We start from the raw sequence: 12078 nt of genomic DNA on the forward strand, positions 1-12078 counted from the left end.
CACCAAATCTTTCTTGATGCTGCCCAAGAATCAACTGTATTTCTTTTTAAGAATAAAAGTGACTGGGCTCAGGCAGAGGTTGTGGCTCAGTGGTAGAGCACTTGCCTAGCATGCATGAGGCACTGGGTTCACTCCTGGGCACAACATAAAAATAAATAAAATAAAGGTGATGTGTCCATCTACAACTAAAAAAATTTTTTAAAGTGTTGGTTGTAGCTCAGTAGTAGAGAGCTAGCCTAGCATGTGTGAAGCACTGGTTTCAATTCTCAGCACCGCATATAAATAAAGTACAATAAAGGTCCATCGACAACTAAAAAAAAAATTTTTAGAAGAAAAAAAGAATAAAAGTGACTTACATTTTCAGATACACAGGGTCCTTTGGAATTGAGAGACACACAGGGTCCAATTGCTCCTGAAATCTTTATTTCCCTTGAAGTCTGCAAAACAAGAATACAGTCTGGTTTCCTCAAAGATAAGCTTATATGTTAATTTCAAAGTATATAAGAATGTTAAGATATTCTTCCATATTTAAAACTAAAAACCCAACAAAAATACACTAACATTAAAAATAATTCAGCACTGAGCACTTTAATGCTGATAACTCCCATATTTAAAATACAGCTCAAACTTAATTTTATTTCTCTTTTCTATCAACCTATAGGAGGTCTCCCTTTGGAAATATCACCCTGAATTGAAACTTACACCATGCCCAAAATTAATACGCATTAATCCAAAACCATAGTTTTCCTCCCAAATCTTGTTCAGCCAGGCGTGGGGATACACGCCTATAATCTCAGTGGCTAGGGATGCTGAGACAGGAGGATCCCAAGTTCAAAGCCAGCCTCAGCAACTTAGTGAGGCACTAAGCAACTCAATGAGACCCTATCTCTAAATAAAATACAAAATAGCCTGGGGGTTGGGATGTGTTTCAGTGGTTGACTGCCTCTGAGTTCAATTCCCAGTACTAAAAAAAAAAAAAAAAATCTGTCCAGATGGACTCTCTCTAATCTCTACTGTCACCAAATTAACCTATCACATTATCTTCTATCTAAAAAAAATAGAAAGCCTATTTATTTTCTTACTTGAGCTTCTTTTTCATGACTTATCCTAAATAGACAAATTTTACCTAACACAGTTATTCACCATACTACAATGACTTTTGCAGACAAAAGCCTCTCCAAACTACAACCAACCCACATAATTAAAACTATTTCTCCTATATTCCAATACAAATCATACACTCTCACTGGACATTTTTCTCAAATATTTCATATTGATTCTCACCTCTCTGCCTCTCTCCTCACTGGGCTCCTGAGTAAAATGCATTCTCCTCCCATCTTTCAAAAACTATGACACTCCCCTAGGATACATTGTGCCCTACATGCATTCATTTTTCTTCCCTAAACTCTATATCTGCTATTCAATTCTATCACATGAGTTAGTCTTGTCTTTCTATCCTTATGACAAGACTACACCTTAGATATTCTTGACATCTCACTTTTTTTTTTTTCCAGAGTCAAAGAACAAACTTGTCTTGTGCATACTAGGCAAGGGCTCTGCCACTGAGCTAAATCCCCAAACCATCTCTCAACATCTCTATAATTTTCTAGCATTATGCTGGATATACAGCAAGAACTCAATATAATAACAAGATTAATCTTTAATTAATATTAAAAATCATGCTTATAATATACATGTAACTAACAAACCCTTTAGGTTTTTTAAATGCAAATTTTAAATGAATAATAGAATTTTATAACAACTAACCACAAAATTATTCTATGTCAAATCTTAAATAACACAAAATAGTTTATCTTAAGTTAGATAATTGCTCCATTAAAAATTCTGGCACTAAAATAAATAAATTTAGCACTAAAAAGATAAAGCATACTTTAAAAATTAAAACAAATATAGAAACAATAGAAAGGTAAAAGAAATTTACTCACATAATTCTACTTTCTAATAATTGTTCAAAAATGCTCAGTCTCTTCAAGTGAACAAAATCTCTAATTCGAGATTTCGATAGAAGAGCTGGGGATGTAGTTCAGTGGCAGAGCATTTGACTAGCATATATAAGGCCCTGGGTTCTATCCCCAGCACCACAAAAACAAAATGAAAACAAAAAAAAAAAAAATTCAATATAAAATAACCACTATTTCACTATTTTTAAAGCATACATTGAATTTTATTAATGATATTTTAAAATTATGATCAAGCCTACAATTTCTCTCTTGATAAACATATCATACACGGGAAGTTTTGGTTCTTACCTTTATTTCTAATGTACCACCAAAGCCCATTTTAAACTGTCCATGCATATCTTTGGTAAAGACTCTTTGAAAAGTTTGTTTGAATAAAGAAGTATTGAAAGAATCACCCATGACCATGTATCCACTGCATGGAAAAAACATGAGATACATTAAAATGGGTTCATGTGTTACCAGAAAATGAACACCTCTCAAGACTACCAATAAATTTTAAAGATATCTCCCAAAATGTGCTGTGTTTAAGACTGAAATATATATGAAAATATCCTCACTCTACAAATAATCTTAATTCTGAGTGTATCTGCATGCCCCCCAACACTTACAATCTGTCCTCAGCAATTTTTAAAAAATTTTGCCTTAAATAGCAACACATTCAAACATTAAAAATTCAAAAGGCACACAATGGAGTACTATGCAGCAATAAAAAATGACAAAATCATAGAATTTGCAGGGAAATGGATGGCACTAGAGCAGATTATGCTTAGTGAAGCTAGTCAATCCCTAAAAAACAAATACCAAATGTCTTCTTTGATATAATGAGAGCAACTATGAACAGAGCAGGGAGGAAGAGCAGGAAGAAAAGATTAACATTAAACAGAGACATGAGATGGGAGGGAAAGGGAGAGAAAAGGGAAATTGCATGGAAATGAAGGGAGACCCTCATTGCTATACAAAATTACATATAAGAGGTTGTGAGGGGAATGGGAAAATAAACAAGGAGAGAAATGAATTACAGTAGATGGGGTAGAGAGAGAAGATGGGAGGGGAGGGGAGGGGGGATAGTAGGGGATAGGAAAGGTAGCAGAATACAACAATTACTAATTGGGCATTATGTAAAATTGTGGATGTGTAACCGACGTGATTCTGCAATCTGCATTTGGGATAAAATTGGGAGTTCATAACCCACTTCAATCTAATGTATGAAATATGATATGTCAAGAGCTTTGTAATGTTGTGAACAACCAATTAAAAAAAATGTAAAAAAAAAAAAAAAAAGAGAGAGAAATTAAAATTAAACATCCTAAAATTGGGAAATGGCTAAGTAAATTATGATATGAAATGTAGTAGTATATCATAGTTATTAAAATTAATGTTTTTGAATAAATCCACTATCATAGAAATATAATAATCATAATACATGTTTAATAAAAGATACCAACACAAAGTTGTACCCAAAAAAAAAAAAAAAAAAATTCAAAAGGCACAACATGCTATTAAGTGGAGCTGGGGATGTAGCTCAGTTAGTAGAGTGCTTGGTGCTTGTCTCGAATGCCCAAGGCCCGCCCTGGGTTCAATCCCCAGCAACACACACACACACATACACACACACACACACACACACACACACACACACACAAATGCTATACAGTGACAAATGTGTTTCTACTGGCCCTGCCTCTCAGTTCTGCATATTGGTGAAGAAACCTGACATTTTATAGCATAATTTTCATTCTTTTGTTTGTTTGTTTATTTGTTTGTTTGTTTGGCAGAACTGGGAATAGAACCCAGCAGCGCTCAACCACTGAGTTATATGCCCAGCCCTTTCTTTGTTTAAGACAGGGTCTTGCTAAATTGCCCAGGCTGGTCTTGAACTTGTGATCCTCCTGCCTCAGTCTCCCAAATTGCTGGGATTACACACAAGTACCACCACGCCCAAGGCATTCTCATTCTTAAAAATAGAGGGAAGTATTAATGGAACATTTTCACTTTATACACTTAGGCATTGTTTAAATTTCTCACTTTGGTAGCACATAGAGTACAGAATATAAGTTGGAAAATTATACTTAAGAGCCCCACACAGAAGATAAGTTCCATGACAACAGACATTTTATGTTTCGTTCATTGCTGTATTTCTAGTTCCTTGAACAGTTTGCCAGGATAGAGGTCAGTGAAACACTTGCCTAGCATACACAAAGCCCCAGGTTCAATCCCTAGCACTGCAATGAAAACAAAAAAAAACTGTTTGCTACAAAGTTGGTGCTCATTAATATTTATTAGATGAACTAATTAAATAACCTGAAAAATAAATTGATATACCTGAGTTTCTTAAAACTTAATAAAATTATTTCAAAAGTAATAACCTCTAATGGAAGAAAAGGAAACATGTCCCAATTTATCCTATGAAGCTAACACAAAACAAAAGACATCATAAGAAATCTATAGCTTAATATGCCCTATGAAGATAGATACAAGAATCCTCAAGAAAATACTAGAAATTGAATCTGACTATAAAAAGGGTTATGTGACAATGACCACATGAGGTTCAACCCAGGAATGTAAGGTAGACTTAACAAACAAACATCAGGGGATGAAGTTATAGCTCAGTAGTAAAGTGCTTGCCTACTATGCATAAGGCCCTGGATTTGATGATGTTAGTAGGGTAGAGGAGGAGGGAGACAGGTGGGAGAAATTTAATCTTTTCATACTATGATTTTCATCTAGTATGAAAATATATCTTCATCATATTATGAAAAGATTAAATGATTTCCCTCTAAGATTAAAAACAACACAAGAAGTCCACTATCACTTTTTTTATTCAACATTGTGTTGTACATTCTATCCAGAGTGATTAGATAGGCATCTAGATAGAAAGGAAGAAGTGACATGGTCTTACATATAGGAATATCTAAGAAATCCACAAAAAAAAAAAAAATTAAAACTAATACAAAGGTTCAGCAAGGCTGTCATATACAAGATTGTGGGGGACTGGCTTGATTCTCAGCACCACATATAAATGAATAAAATAAAGGTTCATTTACAACTAAAAAATATTTTTAAAAAAAACTGATTATGAGCTGGGATTATGGCTCAGTGGTAGAGTGCTTGCCTAGCAGGTGTCAGGCACTGGATTCAATCCTCAGCACCACCATAAATAAAGGTACTGTGTCTATCTACATCTAAAAATTTATTTAAAAAGAAAAACTGATTGTGTTCCTAACACTAACAATAAACAACATGAGAACAGAATTAAGGAATTGATTCCATTTATAATAACATTAAAAATAAAATATTTAAGAATATAAATTTAACAAAAATATAAAACTGGTTCACTGAAACCTACAGAACACTTCAAAGAAATTTTAAAAGATCTTAATAAACAAAGACATTCTATGTTCACAGGTAAAACAATATTTAAGCTAACAGTACTCTCAAAGAAATTAAAGGGACACAAATAGGAAAAGAAGTTATATTATCTGTTTGCTGATGACAAAATCCTATATCTATAAGACCCAAAAAACTGTACCAGAAGACTTCTAGAGCTGATAAATGAATTCAGCAAAGAAGCAAGATCAATATTCATAAATCAATAGCTTTCCTGTACTCCAACAGTGATTCTGTTGAAAAAGAAATCAGGAAAATCATCCCATTCACAATAACTTCAAAAAAAAAAAAGAAAGAAAGAAAAACAACTTGGGAATTAATCTAACCAAGGAAATAAAGATCTCTGCAATTAAAATTATAGAACACTACGGGCTGGGGATGTGGCTCAAGCGGTAGCGTGCTCACCTGACATGCACGGGGCGCTGGGTTCAATCCTCAACACCACATAAAAATAAAATAAAGATATAAAAAAAATTACAGAACACTGAAGAAAAAAAATTGAAGAACACTTTAGAAGATGAAAAGATCTCTCATGTTCTTGGACAGGCAGAATTAATACTTTCAAAATTGGCATACTACCAAAAGCAATATACAGATTCAATGCAGCCCCATCAAAATACCAATGACATTCTTCACAGAACTAGGAAAAGAAAAACAACAGTCCTTAAATTCATTTGGATAAATTAAAGACCCAGAATATCCAAAGCAATCCTGAGCAAGAAGAGTGATACAAGAGGGATCACAATACCAGATTTCAAATTATACTACAGAGCTATAGGAACAAAAACAGCAAGGTATTGGCATTCACACAAGCATGAAGACCAGTGGAATAGAATAGAAGACACAGAGACAAACCCACATACTTACAGCCACCTAGTACTTGACAAAGGTGCCAAAAATACATGTTGGTGAAAAGACAGTCTTTTTAAGAAATGGTGCTGGGAAAACTGGATATGTATATGTAGAAGAATGAAACTAGATCCCCCTCTCTCACCCTGTACAATATCAAATTAAAGTGGATCAAAGGTTTAGGAATTAGACTAGAAATCCTGCAACTGCTAGAAGGGTCAGCACTCCATCATACAGCTGCAGGCACCAAAACTTCCTTAACAAGACTCCTAAAGCTCAAGAAATAAAACCAAGAATCAATAAGTGGAATGGCACCAAATTAAAAGCTTCTGCACAGCAAAGTAAACAATTAAGAGTTTGAAGACAAAGCCTGCAGAATAGAAGAAAATCTTTGCCAGCTATTCCTCTGACAAGGGGTTAAGATCCAGAATGTATCAAGAATTCAAAAAGCTAACAAAATCAACTTCACTCCTACATATGTATCTAAGAGAAACTTCAAAGCACAATATTTACCCAATGTTCACACAATGTTCAAATTAGCATGATCCATAATAATCAAAAAATGGCAATGAAATGTTCAATGTAGATTGATAAAATGTGGTATATCCATACAATGGAATATTGTTAAATGAAGTTGAACCTCCTTCTTCCCTTTTTATTATACAATAATAAAGAAATAAAGCTGGGTGTGGTGGTACATGCTAATAAGGAGGCTGAAGAATAAGCATCTCAAATTTGAAGATAGCCTAGACAACTTAACAAGACCTTGTTTCAAAATCAAAATAAAATTTAAAAAAAGGATTAGAGATGTAGCTCTGTAGTAGAGTTCTTGCCAAGCATGTGTGAGGTCGTTGGTTCAATCCCCAGTACTGCCAAAAAAATACTGTTACATCATAAATATGAAACTTGAAACATTATGCTAAATGAAGACGACATATTATATTATTCCATTTATATAAATTATTCAGAATATGCAATTCATGGCTGCCTAAGGCTCAGAAAGTAGCTGAGAATGAGAAGGAAGAAGAAACGGAGGACCTCTAATGGGTATTGTCTCTAGAGTAATGCAAATTAATTAAATTATGGCAATGGCTGTGCAATGTGTAAACATAAAAAACCACCACACTGTACATTTTAAATAGTTTTATGGTAATGTGAATTATGTATGAAAACATTGCTAAAATAGCAAAATAATGATTTCAAGATATCAAAATGAGATTCTTAAACAGAACTGGCAACTTTATAACACTATATTTTTTTAAATTTTTTTCCTGATTCATGAAAATGTAATATAAGTGAACATTTTTATAATTTCCCAGATAATGCAAGGATTTAAAAGTATCTTAATTCCTTTACCACCTCTTTTAATGTTATTATTGTTGTATATTTTAATTATATATAATTCAACATAATTGTATGTTTATATTTATTATTTTACATATTATTTAATTATATATAATATTAAATACATGTTTATAATTTTAGAAGACATTATTACATATGTTTTCAATGGTGAAAATTCATTTGAATTGCCATACTTGTTTACAGTTTTTTTTTTGTTTGTTTGTTTGTTTACAGTTTTTTATAACAAATTTATGTTAGACCCTCTCCTCGGACTATACCCAAAGGACTTAAAAACAGCATACTCCAGGGACACAGCCACATCAATGTTTATAGCAGCACAATTCACAATAGGTAAACTGTGGAACCAACATAGATATCCTTCAGTGGATGAATGGATAAAAAAAAAATGTGGCATATATATACAATGGAATTTTACTCAGCATTAAAAGAGAATAAAATTATGGCATTTGCAGGCAAGTGGATGGTGTTGGAGAAGATAATGCTAAGTGAAGTTAGCCAATCCCAAAAAATCAAATACCTAATGTTTTCTCTGATATAAGGAGGCTGACTCATAGTGAGGTAGGAAGGGGGAGCATGGGAGGATTAGATGAATTCTAGATAGGGAAGGGGGGAGGGAGAGGAAGATTAGCAAGGGCTGTGGTATGTGACGGACATCATTAGAATCGAATTGGGTGTCAACATACTTTACATATAAACAGAGTTATGAAAAATTGTGGTATACTTGTGTAATAAGAATTGTAATGCAAAAAAAAAAATAACCAAAGTACATGTATAAAGGCATGAATTGGCGTGAACACACTCTATATACAAAGATAAAAAATTGTACTCTATATGTATAATAAGAATTGTAATGTACTCCACTGTCATGTATTTAAAAAAGTAAAATCAATAAAACTAAAAAAAATTTATGTTAGAATAGTTTTATATTTACAGAGAAGTTGCAAAGAGAGTTCTGTATATCTTGTACCCAACTTCCTCTGTTGTTAACAATCCACATTATTGTGGCACACTGTGACAGTGAGGAACCAACACAGATTCATAGCTTCAGGCTCACCTTGTATTTTCCCTGTCCAAACCCTAGAATCAGCCAATTCTATTAGAACCCTTGATTACTTTTAGTAGACACCAAGATCTGGGTACTGGGTGTCCTCACTGCTACTGGACCATGATTGCTCATAGGCCCTTTCAATAGTAGAGTTCAATAGACAGAACTATTGTATATAACAACATTATATTTTAGACAAAAATGTAAAGTGTGTTTACATAAGAAACATCGAAACTGTTAATAAGATATTGCCCTGAAGTGATAAGACAATGATTCTTTTATTTTCCTAAATAGTCATTATTTGGTTTGTATTTGTAAACTGTCATCATGAATTTAGAATTGCAAAAAATATACAAATTTAAATTCATACCCGGTAAGGTTGGGACAGCATTTCATCTCCAGGAGACCTGTCTGATCTAATGCACACGCGTAGATGTCAATAACATGACCAGTTGTAGCAGCTCGATTAGCCAATGCTTCAAAATGCTATAAAAGATTTTTGAATGAAATCTAACATACAAAATTAATCATTCTACAAATATTTTTCTATTATCAAATCAAAATGATTTTAAGATTAAAAGAATTCATAATTTAAGTATGATTTATTCTTACTTTTCTAGAATATCTCACAAAAATGATACAATAACTTCTGGAAGTCTGACATTTTCATATTATTTTATTTAAAAGCCACTAGTTCTAAATAAATCCCTAAATGAAGCAAAATTTAAAGAAAGGTATACCAAACATCTTGCTATTCATCTGTCAAAAGAGTAGGACAAGGGCTGGGGACATAGCTCAGTTAGTAGATGTGTTTGCCTTGCATACATAAGGAACCGGGTTCAATCCCTGACACCACAAAAAAAAAGAGTAGAATAAGACAGATTCTTTAATTCTTTTTCCTGGTTAAGTTCACATGCAAGTAACAAAAACAGACAATTCCAAAAGCAAAAAGATAAAGAAAACATTTTTTGTAGCTCTAACCAAGAAAACTTGGAAGCTCAAAAGGGAAATTAGGCTGGGTACAGTTGTCATACAGCTGTAATCCCGGCTACTCAAGAGGCCAAGGCAGGAGGATCATAGGTTTAACAGCAGCCTGGACAACTTCACAAGACCCTGTCTCAAAAAATAAAGTAAAAAGGCCTGGGGATGTAGCTCAGTGGTAAAGTGCCCCTGGATTCAAACCCCAGTACAGAAACATTTAAAAAAAAAAAAAAGAAAGAAAGAAAGAAAGAAAGAAAATTAGTTGTCAGGAAAAAAAAATCTATTAACAATGACAAAAATAATGTCATTAGTTACTTTTATAAATTTGGCCAAGGGCTGGGGTTGTGGCTCAGTGGTAGAGCATTTGCCTAGCACATGTGAGGCACTGGGTTCAATCCTAGCACCATATAATAAACAAATAAAGGTATTGTGCCCATATACAACTAGAAATTTAAAAAAAAAAAAATTGGTGGGCGTGGTGGCACACGCCTGTAATCCCAGCAGCTCAAGAAGCCAAGGCAGGAGGATCAGGAATTCAAAGCCAGCTTCAGCAAAAGTGAGGCACTAAGCAACTCAATGAGACAGACATCTGTCTCTAAATTAAAAATACAAAATAGGACTGGGGATATGGCTCAGTGGTCGAGAGCCCCTGTGTTCCATCCCTGTACCCCCCCTAAAAAAAAATTAACAGTGACTACCCAAAAAATATGAGATAATACAACACAACTAAGCTAAAACTGAACTCTAGAGAATTGAAAAGAAAAAAGGGACATTAACAGGCAATATAACAGAGTCCAGACCCTGTCTCAAAAAACTAAAGTAAAAGGCCTGGGGATTTGCACAAAATCAAAAAACAAAATGAAGTCAGATAAACAAAAAGTAACTCACAAGAAAATACGAAACATTCAAACTACAAACAATGTACTTATCAAGAGGAAACATTTCGGTCAGTCCTGGTGGCACATGCCTATAATCCCAGACTTAGAAGTCTGAGGCAGAAGGAGTCCAAGTTTGAGGTCAGCCTCAGAAACTTTTCAAGGCCCAAACAACTGAGCAAGACCCTGTCTCAAAATTTAAAAAATCATTTTTTTTAATTTTGAGACAGTCTCACTAATTTGCCCAAGGTGGCCAAAAACTTGTGATCCTCCCGTCTCAACCTCCAGATTTACTAGGATTACAGGTGTACACCACCATGCCTGGCTACAATTAAATTTTAAATATTTGAAACCAGAAAAACTGTTACAACTTTCAAGGCGAAAAAAAAAAAAAAAAGACTATTTCCTCAGTTCTGAATAGCAGTTATAATATCAGACTTCATGACACCAGATTTCTACAGAAATCATCAAAACAATACATCAAAACAACTTAGTACCTTCTAGTAAGGTAATAAAACTTAAAAACAAAAATTACCTTGGTTCCCTTTTTAACATATTTGGCATTGTCTTTTTCAATGTCATGCCATGATCTTATAGGTGTCTTCAATTCATCTCCAACCACCATTCCAGGTCCCTGAGTAGCAGGACCACCAATGAACATCATGATACGAGCACCAGTGTTGGGGAAAGTACACTATTGGAAAAGAGAAACTTATCAAAAGAATTTAAAGGAAAATGAGAAAGATATAGATATATAAATTCTGATGTTATTTAAAGAAAAGTGGGAAGAATGTATTTTCTAAGAAATAAAATAATTTAATGTTTAAAATGAAATTAAAAACCAGATGTTTGAGGTTTCTTTTGAAATTCTCTTCTAAATAGTAGTGCATTACTAATTTTAAAATAACCTATAACCCTAATGCCTATTAACAAATACATTTCACCTGCTTAACTAGTCCCAGAGAAGCAGAAAGAAACACAGAAGACATATCTTTTCTGTCCAGCTCAGTGCAGGGGATCAAACCCAGGGCCTCGTACATGGTAGGCAAGTGTTCTACTATAGAATTACAGCCCCAGCCCCAGCTCCACAGAAAACAAAAGTAAAGGGCTGAGGATATAGCTAAAACTACTTTTTAGTTTTCATTTTTATGCATTCTTAGATATTATTTGAATGAAATCACGTTTGTTACTTCCATAACTTTCTCAAACTAGTTTAATAAACAAAAGTAATTTTCATTTTGGTAATCTAAAATAAAAACAGTCATGTAAAAATGAAAAAAGGAAGAACAAGAACAAATTAAAATACACACAAACACTTTTATAAAACTAAAGCACAAATAACATTCAAACTTCAAAATTCCTATAAATTAAAAAAAAAGCAGTAAATTCCACTGATCATTACATCCTTTCACTGCAGTATTCACAAAGAGCAAAGGTAATTTGGAGAAATGAGTACAAACAGGAAGAAAAAAGAAGGAAGCCAACAACAGACCTAGAACAGCCAGATTCAAATAAAAACTTAATAAGGAACATTAAAGAAGAACTAGAAGATAACCAAGAGAATGAAAATGAAATAAAGAAGTAAAGAGATAAG

General features: G+C 33.5%; 1 protein-coding gene across 1 annotated transcript in view; it reads right to left on the reverse strand.

The window, feature by feature from the left end:
* Sec23a (SEC23 homolog A, COPII component) overlaps positions 1–12078 on the reverse strand; it is a 55679-nt gene that overhangs the window by 29969 nt on the left and 13632 nt on the right. The window contains exons 8-11 of the mRNA XM_077799380.1: positions 11020–11178; positions 8999–9114; positions 2271–2394; positions 357–437 (exon numbers count right to left, since the gene is read on the reverse strand). Of these exons, the coding sequence (XP_077655506.1) occupies positions 357–437; positions 2271–2394; positions 8999–9114; positions 11020–11178 (480 nt within the window). The remainder of the gene's footprint in view (positions 1–356; positions 438–2270; positions 2395–8998; positions 9115–11019; positions 11179–12078) is intronic.

Source organism: Urocitellus parryii, chromosome 6, assembly GCF_045843805.1.
Source record: "Urocitellus parryii isolate mUroPar1 chromosome 6, mUroPar1.hap1, whole genome shotgun sequence".
In the NCBI taxonomy this organism is placed as follows: domain Eukaryota; kingdom Metazoa; phylum Chordata; class Mammalia; order Rodentia; family Sciuridae; genus Urocitellus; species Urocitellus parryii.